Here is a 22,092-nt window from a genome sequence, read left to right on the forward strand (position 1 = left end):
CCCTATGTAAGATTACAAAATATAAAAATATTGGGAAGGGATTTTTTTTTTCTCTTTAGTTTTTGTCAGGATTGAAATAACTAGGAAAAGTTGGTGTGTGTGTGTGTGTGTGTGTGTCTGTGCTGAGCCAGACTTGCCCAAATATAGTTATGTTGATGATAGTCTATTAATAGTTTACATTTCTAACCCAAGATAAACTATAACTTTGGGTCTAGAATCTTTCTTTCTTTCTTTCTTTCTTTCTTTCTTTCTTTCTTTCTTTCTTTCTTTCTTTCTTTCTTCCTTCCTTCCTTCCTTCCTTCCTTCCTTCCTTCCTTCCTTCCTTCCTTCCTTCCTTCCTTCCTTCCTTCCTTCCTTCCTTCCTTCCTTCCTTCCCTATTATCTATAAAAGAAATCTGAAAGTTTACCTTAGACCCATATCTGTGCTAGGAATAATATGTATATTCTGTATGTTTCTCTTTTGGATGCACTAAATTGCTGATAAGGGAATACCTGACAGTAATGGATTTGTACGTTCCTGCCGAGCTAAATCTTTCAGGTTCATGCATGTTATTCCAGATACCATTGAAAATGTGTGTGGCTGGGAGCATTGGACAGAATACTGATATATTTTTATTTATTTATTCCACACATTCCTTTTGGCCGTGTGCTAATTTTAAATATCATACCAGAAATAACTAGAGGGATGTATCCTGAATTTACATTTTTGTCAGTCATCTGATTTTTAGTTTGTTTGTTTTAATGAGGACTCTGATATGATTAGTCAATGTCTGCCAGTGTTACAACTGCCGTGGGTTCTGCTGACTACTTTCCCCTTGGGTCGGGTGTCATGTTGGCAAAGACGATCAGTGTACCCTTTGGTTCCTTCTTATTTCTTGTAAACAGAGACATCTTAGGTATATTGTACCGGTCATCACATTCTCTTGACACACAAAATATTTTAAGGCTGCCAATCAGATCCGTAGACAGAGAAGCAATGTGACAAAGCAAGAACCCTTAGGAGATATGAGTTCATCCTCTCCCCACACCCCTCAGCCTGGAGGAATTAGTCTATATTGTAATACCATCAAGACTGAGAGCTTATTTCCAGTTGGTTTCCCCTGAGGTTCATGAGCAAGGAATTCCAAGATTTTAACCACATCCTGTTGCTAATTATCAGCTAATCAAAGGTCACTTTCTTCCTTTTTAGAACCTCCACCACTTGATGAGTAAGGAAGAACTGCTGGGGGGAATGAATGTTCAAAGGTTTCAGTGAACGTAGTGGATGACTGTGGCGGTGTAACAATGTTTAACAACAGCACAGTCAAGTTTTTTGCTTGAAAGACGAAGGCAAGGTGCAAAGTTATGTTCCGGGTATGAATATCGGAGCAGCCCTGGCAAATATTTTAATCTTCTGGTTTGTTTTCCACCACCACACCCCATGACAGGCAACGGCAGTGGGTTAGATAAACTTGCACAAGGACGCACACTCACTACCTTAGAATGCATCTGCAGTGTTACGTGTAATGACACGCCTGTAATGGTGTGAACCTTTTTGCCTTGTAGGTGTTTCATTGTGTTGATGTTGCCTCGAGTGACCCTTATTTTAGGAGGGTGGTCATTGTTGTTTTGCTTGGGGGAGTGGCTGTATATACATACATACACACACACACCCTATACTGCCCATTTTGCCAAGTTCTTATCTCCACTTTTATTCGGTAGACAAGTAGTTTAAGGGTATGATCCGTAGGAAGGAAATATTGAATATTGCTTGCCAAAGCCATGCAGATCAGCCTAGTGCCAGCAAACTCCCACCAACCAAACTTGTGCCTTCTGTTGAAAGAAGCTATTTTTTGTAATGAACAATATATCAGACGTAGGGTATAGAACCATCTGCAACTTTAATCCCAAGCGTCCTTGGTCAACTCGTTTGCTTTGTGGTACGCTCTCTACATACGCAGTTCTAAGAATTGAAAGATCATAACGGGAAGAATCAACTTAGATGGGCATTAAATATCACTTTAATGCTTAAAACGTGGCTTTTCCGTCCCTTCACAGGATGGAGAGGGTGATGTTTCTTATATGAGTCAGAAGTCAGGCTTGAGATGCAATGCTGTGAGCGCTCAACTGCCACACAAGTTTGCAACCCCAAAATTTGATAGCCATGCTTTCCCGCTGTCATTGAGATAGTGAAAAATTCCCTTGCAATTTCAGAAACTTTGTTTAATGGAGTAATTAGAACCAAACTGTATATGTTAGGGCAGGCCCATTTGTTTAATTCTAACCCACACCTACAGAGAGGGAACGAAATTCCATTTCTTTCTGGCGTAAAGAAGTGGGGTGCAATACAAAAGAGGTAATTTCTTTGATTCATCAAATGTATTTTGAAAACAGCTAGTCACTTCAAATCTCTGCTGTTCTTTTACCCAGCATTTCCAGGTCTTTCTTCTACAACTGAAATGCTATGTTCTTCACCATGTCCGGAACTCTGAACTTTCTAAATTTAATTAGATATTTTAACCTAACCCTAACCCTGACCATTAACTGAGCAGGGCAAATTAGAACGAGATTTCAGAATTGAGTATTATCCTCAACCTAGCCTTTAACCCCAGACTGTGGTTTTCTGATGTAATCTCCCTCCATGAAGTCAAAACCAGGAATCTGCACCTGAGATTTACAGGTTTTTCTTAAATAATAAACCCTTGATTGGAAGTCATGACTAAAAGTCGTGTCATGAGGTCCCGCGTGTTTGCTTGACCTGGGTTTTATTGCCCACTTGATGATCTTCTTTCATCAAACAGTGTTCAGGCTATAGCTGGACACTAAATGGATGCTCACGAAATCAATTTCCTTTTGAAAGCAGCACAAGTAAATCTACAGGCTTTGATAAGATAAAGCCAGACTTATAAAGTTGAGGCAGGCAATACGATTCTGTACAGTGGCTTGAATCCCAGATTGCCCCATATGGGATTACTGTACATGGAATTTTCCATATTCTTGCTAGTGTTGGTGTAGCATCAGTTTGTTTCTCTCCTTGTGCTGCAGATCTCTGCAACAACTCTTTTTCTTCCACGTCGTCCCCTGTCTCGGTTGGGAACCGCTGTTTCGAGAGGTCAGAGCAGTTGAAACTGGGAAGCAGGAGGGTGGCAGAATGCATTTGGTTGTCTGGATTAAAGCCTATGCGAAGTGGAAAAACACAACAACATAAAAAATATGACTGAGTGGAGGAATATATTGCCAAAAGACCCGCTTAGAGCAATGCTGCATCGCTGTTACGGCATGGAATGAACAACAGATCCCATTGGTTCTTGCATTATTTATAACGCACCTGCTTGGTTTCTGTTCTTTACCAGTACCGACATTGCAAGTTGTACCTTCCAAACCACTTTTCAATGAAGGAGCATGGATATATTTTGAATTAAATTACTGCAGTGTTAGTCACAAACTTACATTTTACAGGAACGGTTAGCTTGATCCAACAAGAGGCGTGAAAGGGAATGATGATCTTTTTAACATGCACATATTTGCAGGTATTTTTCCCTAATAATTGTGTGGAAGAGATGCGTTTAGTCAGCTGTAGATAGCTTTAAGTTTCCAATGTAAAATTACTAAAATTCTGTAAGGAATTTACAATTAAACCAACCGGAAAAAAAGAAGGCAAGAATACATACACAGACACACAGACACACACACGCAAAGTTTAGGTAGGAACATGTGTTCCAACACGGAATGGTTTTTTTTTTTTCTATGAGAGTAAAATCTCACATTTTTATAGGAATAATAAAGCAAAGCTCATAATAAGCCAGCTTTTTGGCCTGTCATTATGACCAATCAAGTGACACAATTCATTTCTGATGCAGATAGGTTTTGCCAGTGAGTCAGTAAATTACTTTTTGACTGAGTTTGTTTTTTCAAGGCCAAGACACTATAAATCATTGGGCTTAAGAGCTTAAAGCCTTGGGTGCATGTAAGAGAAGGTAGATCTGACCTATTCAGCAGTTTCCCAACCCAGAGCCAACTCATCTGAGGCACTGTTGAGCAACATCAGAATGTACAGCAGTGTTTTGTAACCTTGGCGGCTTTCAGATGGGTGGACTTCAACTCCCAGAATTCCTTGCTGGCTGGGGAATTCTGGGAGTTGAAGTCCACCCATCTTAAAGCAGCCAAGGTGGAGAAACACTGATACAGAGGCTTGTACCATAGAAGAAGGATACAGGCTCCCTGAATGAGAGTGAAAAATAATTCGCCACCCTAAAACTCTTCATTTCAGTTTTCATTTGATGTGGAATGAATTTGATTAGTCAAGACGCTTTTTAAAAAAAGTCAAAACGTTCTCTTTATCGATTGGACGTCGGTGTTCATACTCAGTTTCGCTTCCCGCATTTCGGATGATTGACTTCATCCTACTTTGCATGTTATATAGAAAACTATAAGGTTCTTTGAGCCCTTTCTATCATTTTAATAAATTCTTCATACGTGGTCATACATGTAGTCACGTAGAAGCACATGGAGTTCACAAAATGTTATCTGTTAATGACTGTAGCTAATACAGATTCAGGAAAGTCTATAGTTTTTGCCTGCGACAAACCAAGTAAGTGTCGTGTTGCTGCCTAATAATGTAAGTTTTATGGGACCGAACCAAATTGGTCAGATACGTAAAGTGCCCCGATATTTATCTGATCGACTTTCTTATATATACTCTGTCAGGTGCCTGAGTTGGTACAAGTATAATTTATTCTTTTGCAAGCTGCTTACCAATTTACCAAAGTATTCCACAGCAAGAGGTTATCCGTTATTATAATGGAGAACGTCTTGCTGTGGAATACTTTGGTAAATTTATCTTTAAGTTATCTTAAATATGCTGATTTTGGCATCATTTTTCCTTTGCAATTAAATTCACTTTTTTTTTTTTTTTTTTACAAAATGCATTCAAAGCAGTGTTTACAAATACTCCGATCAAATAATGCTCGCGCGTGTGTGCTCTGTTCTCGAGAGCTAGTGTTGCTTTCATAAAGCGAAACAGATCCTTGTTCCATTTTGTGATTCCTCAAGGGTTCTTTACTGAGCTATTCTTAGTTACACTTGTGTAAATCCATTGACAGGAATGTAATTGGACAGGTGTCACCATGTAATTTGAGCACAACCATCATGAACGTTAAGCATGGCAGAAGCTGTGTGATTCTCAAACTCATAACTGATGTGTTCATTAGGACTGGGTTCTGGAGTTTTGGAGGCTATCCTGAGGAAATTGCTCTATAAATCCAAAACATGCACAAAACCTAGAAAATATCTGGCTAGTTGTCACAGCCTTCCTTGGTGTGGCATCCATCCGATAGTTTAAGACAGTGTTTCTCAACCTTGGCAGCTTGAAGATGTGTGGACTTCAATTCACTTTGCTGGCTGGGGAATTCTGTGAGTTGAAGTCCACACATCTTCAAGCTGCCAAGGTTGAGAAACACTGGTTTAAGACAATCATGGCCAGAATTGCAGAGAGGGGATTCTGGGACCTGGCATCACACCATGTTGTGAGAAGGTGTCCGGTCAGGGCTGAACTACTTGTGTTGGTGGTCCTCCAAAGCCTTAAGAGCTGAAAAGCTCAGTCCATACTATCGCAGTATTTACGAAAGAAGGTTTGGGGGCGTGTGCTACAGACTGAGCTAACACAAAACACAACGCTTGTCTTCCACTCCAGGAAATCTGGCTTCAGCTTTAATGATACGGCTTCCCCAAATCTTTGTGCTGTGGAAACATTTGGCATTTATTTATCAGTTTGTCCTACTTTCTGAATCCTGCCAGGTACAGAGAGATTGCTATGGTTTGTGGTCAAAATATTACTAAGAGGTAATAGGTGAGCTAATGCAAACATCTTCCTGGTGAAGGAGACACTTAGACACTGCACAAGAAGAAGGGGAAATACAGACTTCTGTGTGTGTCTGTGTGTATCCCCTTAAATTTTTTATTTCCATTTCCAAGTTGTTTTAGTCCTTCAAATTGAAGGACTAAAAATAAAAATAGTTTTCAGGAAAACTAGTCATACATTATCATTCTGAAAGCTGTAGTCAGCCTGTATGTTACCGAGACCAGAATAACACTATATAACAGTCAGTTTTTCCAATCTTGATCTGCCAGGTAAATGAATTGTTTTCCTAAATGTATATGTATCAGGAAAAGATAGAGGGAGTGTGCCGGGGTGGAGAGAGCAAAGCCCTTTTAAAACAACCAGAACATTAAGTTCCAGATCCTGACATGTTAATCTTTGCAAACAGGCCAGCCGTTGGGCAAGCGCGTTGCTGTAACAGCACATTCCCCAAAGCATTTACTGTGTGACCATAACTGGGGGAAAATAAAAAGCTCTTAAAACCCACACGCTTTACTCTACACGAACTTTACTCTTCATTCAAGTGTAGTTTCAATTAAGCTGCCCATTCTACATTGCAAATTAGGTTTTCCTTATTGCTTCATTCTATCATCAGATAGGCATGCTGAAGCTGAACAAATGCTATGACCTCACCTCCGATCCTTCCCATAGTTACTGATGTGTAAATCCCATTAAATAGGTGGGACTTGCCCATGCATAACTGTAAGCTGGGCCACACCTAGTTACATTCCTATTTTCATTTGGAAGTTAGGTGATAGAACTAGTCCTATTTTAGAGATAGAAGAGCTACGGTATAGACCGGTGTTTCTCAACCTTAGCAACTTTACGATGAGTGGACTTCAACTCCCAGAAGTGGGAGTTGGCTGGGGAATTCTAGGAGTTGAAGTCCACTCATCTTGAAGTTGCCAAGGCTGAGAAACACTGGTATAGATCATGTATTTATAATATTGCTGAGAAAAAATATAGGTGTAAGTTAGATCTCCCAACAGTTAACACGGAAGGACAAGAGAAAGAGAATTCCGTAACTTCACCCCCCACCCCATTCTTGAACTGCTATAAGCTGAAGAAGAAAATCATTCTTGTTAGATCTTTCATTGACTTCTCCAGGGGGGAAAAAAGGCTGCGTCCATGCAATTATGTTGACTTCAGTGTTGGTTTTTTGGTAGGTCATGGTGTCATTTAAAATACTAATGTACTGAAACTCTAGCAGACTGTCATTTGAAATACTACCAACAGACAGTGAGATTTATTGAGAAGAAAATTCCTTTATATTAGTAAATCAGATGATTGCCTCCTTAGCTTGGGATGGTCTACACTGAGTGGCCACAACTTTCCAACAGGTTAGGCAGCACCAGCCCTTTCCCACAACCTTCAGGGATCAATGCCAGGGGCTTCAGCATGCCAAGCACATGCTTTCTCACTGAGTTGGCCTTGGAGGGTATTCAAATAAGGAGGAAAGTACAACTTTAATACTGGTACAGCTAAGGGCAGCTGAACCGTCTCTGATTCATGGGTGGGGAATGAGTTGAAGGCAACTTCATTGGGGGAAAATGTTGCTAGGATGGGTTGGTGCCCCAGTTTGGCACAAATGGGAAGAGGCCAAATGCATGAAAAAGGTTGCTGGATACATAGGGACATTTTAAACTTGGAAGTTTAAGTCTATATTTTAAATGTATATAAAAGACTATTGTCTCTGTAACAATATATTGTTGTCAAAGAGCCGTTCCTCATAACCAAGGCCAGGTTTCTACAGAGCTTCTTTTGCTATTCTTGGCAAGGAGTTAAAAAAAAAGTCAAGATATTTGACATGTACTGCTCTTTCTTCCTTTTGAACGGCCAAAGGAACCAGAAATAAAGTTTAATCTTGTTTGTCAACAGGGCACGTTCTCATAGAAATTTCTATTGCCCAAAAGAAACTCAATGACAGCCTAGAAGAAAACGTAAGTAAATCTTTCGGCAGTGTTTTAAAATATTGTACAAATATTTTCATATGAGGATACTAACCTTCTCACCCTTCTGTTGGCTTTTTATGACTACAGTTCAAGAAATTCCATAAAGAAATTATATCTGAGCTGGAGAAGAAAACAGAACTAGATGTAAAATATATGAATGTAAGTGTATTATTTTTTCGGTGCCGGAGATGTACGCAAATGTAAGAACGTGCCTGTTGGGCCTTTTGATATTGGTAAATATCCTGAAAGATCACCAAAATTGGAGTTATAGTATGGTCAGCGTGTTTAGATTTGCATCTGTGTGTGTGTTTAGAACAGTGAGCGTTGAGTTTGGTTTAACACATTCTTGATTTTTACAAAATTAAAGACTCTGGTTAATTAAGCTGGATCTCTAAGGCCTAGATACAGTCCTAGAAACATTTGTTTAGTTAACTCCATTGCTCTTACTTCTGAGTAGACTGCTCTAAGCTTACATTTCAAGAATGCTCGCTGCCAAGTAGGATAGGCTGCTGGAGACAGACTACTCAATGAAGTATTTCAGTAGGTGGCAGCACTTAGCCAATCTTGGTTGAACTTGGAAATGCTAAACCAGGTCAAAGCTGGTTACTACTTGGATACCTGCCATTAGGCTAAATCAGGAAATCAGAAAGCATCTAAGAAGAAAGCAGTCTCAAATCACCACTAAGGAAACTTAGGTATGTCTGAGAAATTGCTGGGACTTAGTTTAACTGGAAGGAAACTTTACATAATGCCAACACCCACACTTGTAAGGACTCTGCAGAATATTCCGGTGGGTTTTCAGACTCTTGCATCTTTTAAAAAGAAGGTATTGGTTGTGTTTCTAGAGGTTCCTGCTTCAATAGGGCCAGCAGTCTGGGAATAAGACTACCCCTTGTTACAAGGAGTCTTACCATAATTTGCTGCTCCCCAACAAGGCCAAACAGCAAAATGAGCTCAGTTTTCCTCTTGCATAGATGAAGGGACCAAGCAGAAATTATTGGTAGCTTTGGGATATAAAACAGATTTAACAAATAAAGGAACTGGAATTTCTAGGAATATTTTATCTGACACAACATGGGAAGAGAGACAAAGGTGGTTTGCACAATGCAGATCTATTTCTATAGCGGTTAGGTAACTTCCCAAGAGGAAAAGTAGGAATTTACTAAAATGTTCTTGGGATGGCCTGACCAGAAGTATGCCAGGTGATTTCTGCATGTAGAATATACATCTAGCCATTAAACTTCAGTCATGAGTGAAGGAATCATCTCTGAATGTGTCCCTCTCATTGTCCAGCATTACAGTCCTACAAAGGATGAGGTGTTGGATTCATCCCAGATTCTTGGTGGCTGTCATAAATCAGTTGTCTCTGAGATGACCCCAACCTTTCTCAGCCTCCGTAAAGCCTGAGGAGTTTAGGTTATTGTGAATAACGCAGTTCTGACTTGGAAGAAACTGTGGATTAATTCTCAGGTTTCTTCTATCAAATGTTTTAATGTTTTGCTGCTTTAATGTCAGCCAGGCATCCAAATCTAGGTATTACTTTTTGCAGTGAGCAAGGTTAAAAATCTGTGTTCCTAAAGGTGAGATAAAATGTCAATAAATAAATAAAATGAGGGTAGAAAGAGTTATTAGAGAAACCCCAGTTTTCTATGAATAACAACTTATTGGCTTCTTTTTTTCCTGTTTTCACATGCATAGTCCTCTCAGGGTAGCTGGTCAACAGGTTGAACTATAATGTTGTTATTCCCTACAATGTCAGAATAATCTCCTGTTTTTTAGCATTTGATTGACAGCGTCCTCCCCTAAGTAGGAACGTGCTGATACAAGGTTCCCAACCTCATGATCTACTACCAGACCCCTGTGAACTTTCTCCTTACAGGCTACTCTGAAGAGGTATCAGAACGAACATCGAAGCAAATTAGATTCTTTGGAAAAGTCTCAGGCTGAGCTGAAAAAAATCAGAAGGAAAAGTCAAGGAGGACGGAATACAGTGAAATATGAACATAAAGAAAGTGAGGTTAGTACATTCACCTTGAGTCAAGTTTCCTCTTTGTATTACTTTGAAAGTTAGGCCAAGCTTAGTTCATAATCTTTTTAAAATTAAAATTTAATTTTTAAGAGTACAACCCTTTGTAATTTATTGTTAGAGATGCCATACTTTATATAAATACCCTTTCTTGGCATAAATGTTTTTTCCTCTACCACCAGGTGGTATTAATGTTCCTCTTCAGTCTTAATAACAGCTGTCAGTTGGTATTGAGACTATTTTCAGTATAGCAAAGCACATGGCTTTGATCCTTGGATATGTACAGCATAGTTATATTGCTTTTTGCTCTTTATTTGTGTAAGTGACCTACAATAATGTTCACCAATTCCTCCTCCCATTGTACTCGGGTCAACCAAAATGGGAATGAGAAAGGCCCAGTGAGATATTGGCTTCCATTCATGTATAATCTGGATCCAAACCTGTCTCCTTCTACTTGGAGTCGCCTAAACTGCCTTACGATAAAAACATCCGTCTTGGACTAAAGTTGGTCTCTTGACTTGATGCACCAAGAATATTTATAGCTTTTTGCATGTCAACAGAATTATCTCTCTTGTGGAAAAATTAATTGGCTATTGTGTAGGTTAGCAGACTTATCAAGGGAATACATGGGTTTAAAGATAAATGATATTTGTACATGTTGATATAGATTGGCAATAGGCAACTGGGCTGCATACTTCTATTTGAGAAAAAGTAAGAGATTGAAACTGCTGTTAAATTCAAGTTGTACAAGAAGCCCTGTTTACCAGGCCTTTCTTATACTGTACGAATATTGAACGAATTCTGTTTTGTTTTTATTTCCCTTCTCCTTACTATTTTTAATAAATACATTGTAATATTTTAATTAAACTTTCATTATTGGATAGTTGTTATTTTATTCACACTACCTTGAGGTGGTATTTTCTGGAAAGTGATGAGTGGACTGTGGTTGTTTGAATCTGGTCTTTTAATGTTTTATCTAGTATTTGGAAACCATAAGCTCCCGACAGAATGATATCCAAAGGTTTATTGCAGAGGGTTGCAGAGAGGCTCTACTAGAAGAGAAGAAAAGATTTTGCTTCCTGGTGGACAAACATTGCAGTTTTGCTCAACGTCTGTCCCATTACCATGTGGAGGTGAGTATGGAGGAGTGACCTAAAAGAAGGTAGGGGGAAAAACACTTTAAAAAGGACTTTGATAAACTGGAGTTAGTCTAGAGAAAGGCTACCAAGATTGTTAATGGACTGGAAACCACATCCTACAAGGAGCAGTGAAAAGACCAAGAGATGGTTAGCTTGCAGAAGAGAAGGTTGAGAGGGGACATGATATAGTCTTCAAATATCTGAAGAGCTGTCACATTGTAGAGGGTTTGGACTTATTCTCAGTCACTCCTGAGGGTAAGACAAGAATGAATGGGATGAACTTCAAGGATGTAGATACAGATTAGAGATTAGGAAGAATGTCTTGACAGTAAGAGTTGTCCATCAGTGGATGGAGTGGTTTCTTCCCCTTTACTGGAGGTTTTGAAACAAAAGTTGGATAGTCATCTATTGTAGTCAATTCCTAGATTTACTTGGAGAAGTAACTTTATTTTTTCATCATGTTGTTTGTAGTGCTCAGAGATACTTAACTGCAAGTTACCAGGGTGGCTGGAAACATGCAGCGATGCTACCAGAGTTCCAGAGAAAGTCATGAATATGATAGAAGAGATCAAGACGCCAGGATCATCTTGGATATCAGGGACTCCCTTGCCTTCCCCAATGTTAGAAAGAAACAGCCTGGTAAGATCTTCTCTTCCAGTTACAACGTTTCCTTTTAGGAGCAGAGTAGGAAAGGGAGACAAGTGTAGGTCCTCGGGATATGGTCAGAAATATCAGGATGGTGGCCCCAAGGGTGCAACTCAAGCACCACCTGATTTTATGTATGTTGTTGAGATACCATAAAATAGCTGTGTGTGTTCAAGCAAATATAGGTAGTCCTTGCTTAACAACCATTCATTTAATGACCCGAAGTTACAATGGCACTGAAAAAAGTGACTAATAACCAGTCTTCGCACTTACGACCATCGCAGTGGTCACGTGATCATGATCTGGGCTCTTGGTAACCAGCTTGCACTTAGGATGGTTGTAGCATCCTGGGGTCATGCCATTTGTGACCTTTCCTGCTGGCTCCCAGCAAGCAAAATCAATGGGGAACTGCATGATTCACTTAATGACCACTGCAAAAACTGTCATAAAATTGGGTGCAGTCACTTGATGCCTCTTTTAATGACCGCCCTGCTTAACAACAAATTTTCCGGTCCCTATTGTGGTTGTTAAGTGAGGACTACCTGTAGGGAAAGCAGCAACACTGCTCTGTTCTTTGAATAATCAGAACCCACTAGGAGTCACACGGCTGGTCTTTCCATGGTTCCAATGCTACCCACTTTTAAAAATAATTTCTGTAGCAAAAAGAGACAAAAATGGGGAGAGAATGACCACATGAGAAAAAAAAATGGCAAGATTCCTTGCCATTGTAGGAAAAGAGAGAAAAATCACTAGATGCAACTTCTCCCTTTTGTTCAACAAAGCCCATTTGCAAAAATTCCCCTTTTATTTCATTATTAAGATACCTTTATCATCGTTTTGCTTGTTCTCGCTCTTAAAAGCAAAGAGAAACAGAAATTTGTCCAAAAGCCAAATAAAAGTGGGGCTCATTTGAAGGGGAGAAGGAAATTGAAGAAAGCAATTGAAGCAATCTTGCATTACAGTGCCTGTAGCAAGATTGGTGAAACTATTTTATGCATTATTTATTGATCTTGCTCTTAGGGCAGATAAAACAATAAGATGAAATAAAAATAAACCAGGTTAAGAAAATTCAAAAGCCTTTACCTGTTCTATTGTCCCATCATTCCTGCAATCTGTCAGTAATAGCCAGAACAGCCTCTTCTGTTCTGAAGGCTTTGGGACAATCCAGTAATCCATTCATCATGTGCACACTCAGAGAGGTCTGGGAGAGCCACAAACAGGACATGGACACAGTAGTTCTCTCCTCCTCTTGCTAATTTTCAGGGGCATGCTGCCTTCGAATCATTCAGTTAAATTTCACGCGGCAACTCGCCTGATTTTATGAATGTGTTAAATTGCACTAGAGCGTCCAGTTTTACCATACAAATAAAATCTAGTTTGCATTCATTCCTGTGCTGAGCTTCTGTGTATTATGGGATATAATCAAGTTGGGAAACCACTGAGTGACCTATTCAAGGAGAAAAGATCTTTTTAAAGGAAGTAATTCAGTTGGGATAAGTCAATAACATTGTTAATATCTTATAATACCTTGGCGCACCTTAGCGTTTCATGAATATTGACACTTTAATGGTAATTTTCTGTCTGCAGGTTGGGAATAATTATGATTCACTTCAAAGGCATTCTCCTAAGGTGCCCCCAGCACCCATAGGGAGAGCTTATACCAGTCCTTTAGTTGATATGTTCAACAATCCAACAGCGGCACCAAAGTCATCTTCAGAGAAATTAAACAATTCAATAGGTAAGTTTAGCACATGTCAGTATATCAGGGTGGTAATTCTGTGTATGTGGTACAGTTGACCCAGTGAGGAAGAGAGTTGGATCTTAGACTGCACATTTACTTGGAAATAAGGCTCAGTGAATACAGTGACAGTTCTGTAGGTGCCCTGAGGTTGCATCATAGCCTACCTTGATTAAGGACTTTGGAATCTCAGAATCACAACAGAAGAGGAGGTTCATTCCACAGCATCACTGGTGTGATTGGTCAAAAAAGTGATTTAATAAACGATCACTTGGTTTAGAATATGAACTGAGTTTGTGGGAGGGATATTCAACTGAAAGACATCTGATTCTGTCACTGTTGTAAGGTATTAGGTAGATCTGGGCTGGGGAAGGTGGGTGAGAAGGGGCTTCTGAAATAATGAATACCAGCTCCATGTTCCATTTGAGGACAGTGGTTGATGACCTGTTAATTTAGGACTACTTCTTAATTGCAAGCAAGCTGGTAAATTTATATCAAGACTGCTTGGAGAGACTTCCATGATTGAATGACCTTTCATCCCAAATAGTTAAGTGTATGTATTACATTACAGAGAGAGGAAGAGAGAGAGAATTCGATTTTGGGAAGAAGTGAAAGTTCAGCTAGAAGCTTCAGCTAGTCAGAGCATGGATTGTATTGACAAGCAATTAATCAGGCTGAGCCCGATCTGAAGGAGCCAGAACCCAGACCCAAACTAGGTTGACCTTCTTGGCCATGATTTGTGACAGCTAGGCTTGGAGGAGCCCATTGTTAGCTTGATGCTCTCTGCTGTGAAATTCCACTAGTAACTCATTACTCTTCCCTGCATCTTTCTGTCTGGTTTCCTTTTTTGTGAGATCATGCAGATGATTCCAGTTTATTGCGATCTACCTCTGTGGCCACCGGACTGAATATAATAAAACGGCAGAAGGTTAAGACCATCTTTCCCCACACGGCTGGAAGTAACGAGACTCTACTTAGTTTTGCCCAGGGCGATATTATCACGCTGCTCATATCTGAGGAAAGGGATGGATGGCTGTATGGAGAACATGATTTAACCAAAGTGTAAGTGCTTTAAACCCTGACTAGACAACCCTGTGACCCTTTGGGTCATCCTTTGAGAGGAAGTTAGTGCAATCTGCTTTCTCCATTCTTTCAGTTAGTGGATTTTAGGTACCTTGATTCAAAAATGGTTGTGATATAATGCACTGTTTGGGCTAACAAACAGGCAAACCAATAAACGCAATGCGAGTTTTAGTAGTGTATAAATTCCCTGGCTACAGAATTCTAGGAGTTGAAGTCCACACATCTTAAGGATGCCAAGATTGAGAAACATTGCTCTAGAGTATAGTTATTCTGTAATGACTAGTAGTCAATTGTGATACAAATGTCTATTCTTATTGCCTACAACCTGTCTGAAGAAGTAGCCCTTGAGGGTTTCTACAAAGTAGTAATTTATTACAATATTCTCTTCTAGGAAAGGCTGGTTCCCATCCTCTTACACAAAGCCCTTTGAAGGTCCATCAGAAGAGGCAATGCGTATTCCAGCGCCAAGGTAATGTTGCACTGGTATAAAAGTTCTTAAGAACTGGGCTTGCAAAGCAAATTGCAAAAGAAGATCTGTGAACAACCTAACTTGAAACATGGGTTATGTTTATAAAGTTACCATGTTGTGGAAGCCATCTCATGGTCATCTTCGGTTCATGGAGGAGGGCAGGAAGGGGATTCACGGTCCAAGTTGAAACACAGCTGGAGGAGAAAGAGAGGACGAATATTATCTTTTTTTCCGTGTATGCTTCCTCAAGACAGACGAATGATACAGGGCTCAAATAATGGAAAGATGAAGGGATGGTCATCCAGACAGGAGCTCCAGAACTTAAGCAGGCTCAGGACAGAGGGAATGTCTGAGAACGAGTCCCTTGGAGGCCTTTTGGGAGACTCAAGGCAACTTGGGTATTCCAGCCAGATAGAGATTTCAAGGTCCAAATGGGAAGAGGGGCCTTGGAAGTTGTATTAAAAATAGCTAAATAACAATTGTCCTTTTCTTGCTTAGTTAGAAAAGGACCCTCAGCATCTTGGTCTTGACTGTGCCTTGGTCTTGACTGTGGACTCTTCTTCCTTATCTTCATACTTTCAGATGAAAAGGCAGAGTTTTTACCCATTTTCTTGAAGAAATACAGTTTCTGAAAGTTCGAACAAGAGGGAATGGCACAAAAACCATCAGGAGCAAAAAAGGGAATTGTATAGGAAGAATCTGTTGTTTCTTGTAGGGCATTAACAGTGGTTTTCTTTTCTTTAGCCCTGCACCTGTCCGAAGCGTCAGCTCAGTAAACCTAACGGACAGAGAAAATCCCATCCTTCCTCCACCAGATTATTTAGTATCTGGGCAACCAAAAACAGCTTCAGAAGCAAAACTTGAAACTTCCAAAACTACAGCAACTAAAGGAGAAAGCGTAACTCTTGTGAGTAAGACCTGCCAGTTTTGAATGTTTCTTTCTGAAGAGTCTTTAACTATATGTAAGTCCAACTTGATACGAAAATGCCCAAACCATATACTGGCTTATAACCAACTTCCTTTTTCTTTCTCCCATAGCTATGAATGGTGGTTATTCCTCGAAAGCAGAAAAAAATCTGTCAAACAAAATGCTTATTGAAGGGTTTTTTAAAAATATCTTTAAACTCTCCTTTAAAAAAAAGTTTGCATAATGAGACAAATTGCTTGCAAATTTTTAACGTCTAACTTTTCAATCCAGATGTAGAGCTTTCAGTCACATGAATTGCTAAGCAGGCTTTGAACTTCTTCATTACTGTATTGGAATCAAAGAGAGGAGCCATCCTACAGTTAAATATTTAATAGCTGCAGTCATTTTAATTAGAATTCCAGGTGTCAGGTATTCATGTAGAGATTAGGTAGAATACAAGTTACTTTTAAAATAACTTTGAGTTAATAAAATCTGAGAGGCACAGTACAAATTACTAATATTCAGGGGACAAACTCCAGGATCTGAAATAACTCATATGTCCTATTGATAATGCTAACTTTTTTTGTTGAATGATCAAAGTATGCAGTAAAAATAGACAGATGTTTGCAGTTGCCTTATTAAAAATTGACAATTGATGCTATCCTCAAAATAACATTTAAAAAGCTAACTGGCTAACCAACTATAAATCTATGACATCAGTGATAGTAAACCTAAATTTTGTAATAAAATCAGAAGAAATTAAAGCCATCTGCAGCTTTATAAGAAGCAGAAGAATATGCAGTATCTCCTGCTGGTTTTGCAGTTAGAGTTGAAGAAAATTCTCAGGCATTAATTTTTGTTGATAGTGCAGTAGGAAGCTATGTTAAATGCACTCTATTAAGTGGAAAGAGAATGTTTTAAGAGCAGAACAGTGAGGGCTTTTTAGACATCACATTTGCACGAAGGAAGTTTGTACAGTAGAGCTTTCTTGTGAGATTCTCCTAGAAGTGTGTATAAATTATTTTATAGTCAAAACATTCTGATCCTGGAGCATCTCTTCACAGGAGTGATACAGCCTGTTTTGCACTTGGACTGCTTCCACTGTGCTGAATGTGTTCCATTTTGAGATTGAAATAGCTCAACCCCAGAACATTTTGTACACCTCTAGTTGTTCCTAGGAGTGAGAAAAGAAGCTGATTCCATATGTTCCATTGGTGCAATAAAAGTGATTGAGGGTGGCAGTCCCCTGCAGACGCAAGTCACCCAGACGATCTCCTGACCATATCCAGACCTGATTTGAAAAGAGGAAGGCTCTCTACATGATCAGAAACCTTGTTTGTTCAGATCTGGAGAATGCAGCAAACTGGAGAACACAAGCAAATGAGCTTTGCTGCATCGCACTCTCCTAATGTTAAACCGTAGCGTGCCATGATATATCCAAACCAGCCCACATTTACAAGCTGGGTTGAAAACCATAAAAAATAACCCTCCCACATTATATACACTGTCATGTTTATAAATTGATTCATGGAGGTCTCACCAGCTGGCCACAAACTATTTAATCAACACATCCTCTGACAATAATGACAGGGGTGAGACTTTTAAAGATTTATTAGTCTGGAAAAAGTTGCTAAGCCAGCAGTACAGAGAGTCCTGTGATGCGGTGAACAAAGAGCGATGGGAGTTCAGCTTAATTACCATACCGAGCATCGTTGGACGATGTTTCGTCCACTTAATTTACCCAGGTGAATTCTAGAGAGACTGAACTTTTTTTAAAAAAAAAAAGAGGATTAGACAGCTCATTATGAACATATTTCTCACTGAAAAATGAATGGGCATTTCTACAACACAGAGCATCCTAGGATATTAAATCACATGCTATTGTGCCAAAGGTATACACAGAGGGGGAAAAGAAGGTGTTTACTCTATTTTACTTTTTTAAAAAGTATATACATGAGTTGGTTTCTGGATAACTTCTTATCCTACATCAATTCCATGCTAGTAACACATGACCAACTTCTAAAGTGACATGAAAGCACCATAAGAAGAAGTTGGATTAAGGCTGGAGAGGTGGGGAGAAACCAGTTTTAACCCAGTCACCATTATAAAGAAGGCTTCAGTGTGAAGGAAGTTCCAAGGTGGATCCCAAACCAGATATTAGGTGTCCAAGACCCACATGCTGGCTGGGGAATTCTGGGAGTTGAAATCCACACATCTTAAAGTTGCCGAGGTTAGAAACATTGGTCTATAAAGATCTATAGGGAATTAGAGCCTTTTGCACTGAGTCTAGATCTGCACCAAGTTGAGGTCTGCTAGGAATTGGCAAGGCAAGACACCAGCTTTGTTGATGTCCATCTTGTACAGTATTTGACTGTTTACTATATTCTTGTTGTTTTCATTGGCTGCCTTAAACTGTATACAGAATGTAGGATATAAGTAAATGTTCACCTTGTGGGCCAGAGTTAATAAAACGTATTATCTTTTTGCACTTTTGAATTAAAATTCTTTAAGAAACAGGGACTTTTAAAATCATTGCGAGGCATCGGCAGTCAATGCTGGCTTGTTGAGAAATGCAGCAATTTCTGCGTTTGTCCCGAAGCATATCTTCTTCTGTAAAATGTGAGCAGCCATTTCAGGCAGAGATTTGGTTTGGAAAATATCTGTAATAGCCCAGGAATCCGATATTTCTGTCTTAATCTCTCCTACCCTGTGTGACAAGGATACGCATGTTTCCGGTTCGCCTTTTGAAGCTGTAGATTTCTTTCAGTGAATCTCCCATAAAGGTTTTACAGAAACACAATACAAATGGAAGTTAGATCAAATTTCTTGGGTCCTTTATGAGTTTATCTACTGAAACCCAGAGTGTGAGTTACAGGGGACTCAAATACACATTCCAGGAGAACGTGAACTCATTTCAGGGAATTACTTTTTTAACGCAGTTCTACCACTTTGTCATAAAAATAAATCCTTAGAGCTGCAAGCCAGCAATTGTGAGAATAGAATAATTCCCTCTCAGCTGATTGCAGGCTGAATTTTATACCACCCTGGGGTCTCCTAAAAGGCAGCCTTCCTGAGCCATTTTCATTATATCGGAAAGATGGGGAATCGCTGTGCACGATGGAACTTGGGCAGGAATCAGCATCTCCTGGTGGGTTGCTGAATGATGGGCTGTCGGTAAAGATTTCTGACTTTCTGTTAGCCCTTGTCTCTGATCTCTTCCATAGACCGATAGGGCAGATTAACCCAGCATATGCATCAGAGGATGCAGAAAGGGGTTGGCTTTGCTTTCACGTTCTGCATTTGTAGTAAACAAATACGAATGCAGTGTTTCTCAACCTCGGCAACTTTAAGATGTGTGGACTTCAACTCCCAGAACTCTGGGAGTTGAAGTCCACACATCTTAAAGTTGCCGAGGTTGAGAAACACTATACTAATGGGTCATTTTGTTCCTCTGCTCCCAAGCTCCTGTTTTGCACCTGTGTTTGGTTGAAGGCAGTTTAAGTTCTAGCTTTAAAAAAAAAAGATTCTGGACAAGAAAGTTCTATCCAACTCTGCTCTAGGAAATTTGAGGGAAGTTGGTGTCCTGCACATTTCAAATTGATTGATTGATTGATTGATTGATTGATTATGGGCCATCAACTCATTTTTGACTCCTAACAACCACACAGATAGATTTTCTCCATGACAGTCTGTCTCCAACCTGGTCCTTCAGCTCTTCAAATGGTGCAAACAATCTCGTTGTTTTAAAAGGGGCAATCACCATTGTAACTGAGTCCCTCCACCTTGCTGCTGGTCATCCTCTTCTTCTCTTTCCTTCCACATTTCCCAGCATTAGAGCCTTCTCCAGAGAGCTGGGTCTTGGCATAATGTGTCTGAAGTAGGATAATTTGAGCCTGGTCATTTGTACCTTGAGTGAGAACTCTGGGTTGATCTGTTTGATGATCCATCAGTTTGTTTTCTTGGCTGTCCATGGTCTTCTCAGAGTCTTCTCCAACACCAAAATTCAGAGGTGAAAGTACTTCCTTATATGACTTGCACATCTTGAAAATAGACCCAGAACCTCAATACTTGGTAAAATTAGTGACATCATAATCCATATAGGATATTTTGCTGCCGTGTTTCTTCTCAGTAACAAGCTTTCATGTCATATAAAAAACAGCTTTTGAAAATGCTTTTACTGACGGGTTTTACCCAGCTATCTGAGAAATGCCAGGCTGAACTTATTTTCTGTACTTGTTAATGAGTTACATCATTCTTTTAAATTCTGGCGATTGCTTAGGAAAAAACCACCATGAGTGGTTTCAGTTGCATTTCATATGCTTGGGATTGTGGTGTTAATTGTGCTGGCCAAGTATTCGCACAATTAGACCAGTGTTTCTCAACCTTGGCAGCTTGAAGATGTGTGGACTTCAACTCCCAGAATTCCCCAGCCAGCATTTGCTGGCTGGGGAATTCTGGGAGTTGAAGTCCACACATCTTCAAGCTGCCAAGGTTGAGAAACACTGAATTAGACCCTGGAGTGGAGGCTAAAAACTTGGCCAAAATATCTTTGCTACACGCAGCAAACTACAGACATTTGGATGGGCTACACCTTTAAACTTTTAAAATGACATTTCGGGGATTTGAACAAAGCAGACATTATGAGAGGCCAAGAGAAGGCTCGTAAATTCCGATATTATAGATGCTGTTTGTTCAAGAGTTATGTGAAACCGATGAACTCAGAAAGACACTGTAAGTCAGGTTGGAAAGCAGGCGCTGAAAAATGGCATTTTTAAAACCGCTCCATTCTTTTAGCGGTGTTGCCCCTTTTAAAACAACGAGATTGTTTGCAGCGAAATGTCCTGGAAGCATTTTATGCCTTGATTTATAGAGTTAATTTATTTATGGCTGGGGCAGGAAAAGTAGTGATGAATTGAAATCTCCATAGGGGTGGGATGATACCCGTGACGCTCCGGTCTACTGGAAAGCGCCGCCAGCGCCACCTTCTGGGCTCAAAGGGTCACTACAGTTTAGGCATCAGCGAAAATGGAGATGCCCCGAATTGGCAAGAAGACGTTGAGTCTTCTGAACGTTGTGACTTCCTAACTGACTGCGATGGAACCCTAATTCCCTGAATTGCACCATCGTTATTCAAAACCAGGGTTACTTATGCAGGAGGTCCCCCTTCGAGCTGGAAATGATTCCAATGGATCGTCCTGCAATGCTTGCTTGCTTGCTTGTTCTGGTCATAAAACAAATAACATAATCCCCCTAAACTAGAAGTGAAAATAAAGTATCATATTGGTAGAATAAAAGAAGGTAAAAATAAAAATCATTAGCGTAGAATTATAAAGTACAGGGATTAAAACCAGGGAGAGTCCTATAAAATTGCAGTTGATAGTGGGAATGCTCTAAGTCCGTGTTTCTCAACCTTGGCAACTTTAAGATGAGTGGACTTCAACTCCCAGAATTCCCCAGCCAGTTGGCTGGGGAATTCTGGGAGTTGAAGTCCACTCATCTTAAAGTTGCCAAGGTTGAGAAACACTGTTCTAAGTCATTAAGGTAGACAAGTATACATTTATAAGAAGTACTAATGTGGCTCTGCAGCTCAGTCCTTAGTCTTCTGAAGGAAGGGCAGGGCCTGGGGGGAGTCACCTTACCCCCCCCATGCCACCAAATTTCAGGGGGATATCAGTGTGGTGGGACATGCAGGTGGGATGCTAAGGTGCCCCTTGTGCCCACCTCTAATGTAAGGTCTCCAGAGCTGCTGCTTGCCCTCAACATCTCACCTACTGCAGAGGTGAGCCATGTGCTGTACTTCTGTACCAATAAAATGGGAATCGGATTAAGATTCACACATTTACAAGGTTAAAATACTCGCTTGTCTAATGCCCCACGTGCATTAGAAAAGGAAGAGGCTGATGCAGCATCAAAAGAGGATCTAAAATACCAATATACATCCTTCAATGTCTTGTGACTTCTCCTTCCAACCAGTGAACACCACATTTCTACATAAAACTGTCCTTCTAAGGTTCGCTAAAGCAGGCCTGGATGACAAGTTGCTGGCTGGGGAATTCTGGGAGTTGAAGTCCACACATCTTAAGGTTCCCCACATGCTTAGTAAGACATTTAAAGTTTCCCTTGGAGATTATTCCTGTTATTTGAAGGGCCTTCCCATTCTTCTGGACTTGAGCGATAATGACTTTCCTTTCCTTTCTCAGAAACCTAACATGAATGGCATCGTGAAGCCACCTTTCCTAAGGTAAGCTGAGACCATTCAATACAATTGAGAACGTG

General features: G+C 40.0%; 1 protein-coding gene across 2 annotated transcripts in view; it reads left to right on the plus strand.

Moving 5' to 3' along the window:
* Nucleotides 1-22,092, plus strand: part of BAIAP2L1 (BAR/IMD domain containing adaptor protein 2 like 1) — a 49,879-nt gene that overhangs the window by 25,878 nt on the left and 1,909 nt on the right. Inside the window, exons 4-13 of one of the 2 annotated variants that reach the window (XM_015887553.3) lie at nucleotides 7,736-7,797; nucleotides 7,897-7,968; nucleotides 9,689-9,826; nucleotides 10,816-10,968; nucleotides 11,446-11,613; nucleotides 13,207-13,357; nucleotides 14,212-14,419; nucleotides 14,832-14,909; nucleotides 15,654-15,816; nucleotides 22,017-22,057. In XM_015887553.3, coding sequence (XP_015743039.1) covers nucleotides 7,736-7,797; nucleotides 7,897-7,968; nucleotides 9,689-9,826; nucleotides 10,816-10,968; nucleotides 11,446-11,613; nucleotides 13,207-13,357; nucleotides 14,212-14,419; nucleotides 14,832-14,909; nucleotides 15,654-15,816; nucleotides 22,017-22,057 — 1,234 coding nt within the window. The remainder of the gene's footprint in view (nucleotides 1-7,735; nucleotides 7,798-7,896; nucleotides 7,969-9,688; nucleotides 9,827-10,815; nucleotides 10,969-11,445; nucleotides 11,614-13,206; nucleotides 13,358-14,211; nucleotides 14,420-14,831; nucleotides 14,910-15,653; nucleotides 15,817-22,016; nucleotides 22,058-22,092) is intronic. The other variant, XM_007425160.4, reaches the window with a different exon arrangement.

The sequence above is a fragment of the Python bivittatus genome, unplaced genomic scaffold (assembly GCF_059951505.1).
Source record: "Python bivittatus isolate LINGU-HERP-01145 unplaced genomic scaffold, Pbiv_v1 ctg000560_np1212, whole genome shotgun sequence".
In the NCBI taxonomy this organism is placed as follows: Eukaryota; Metazoa; Chordata; class Lepidosauria; order Squamata; family Pythonidae; genus Python; species Python bivittatus.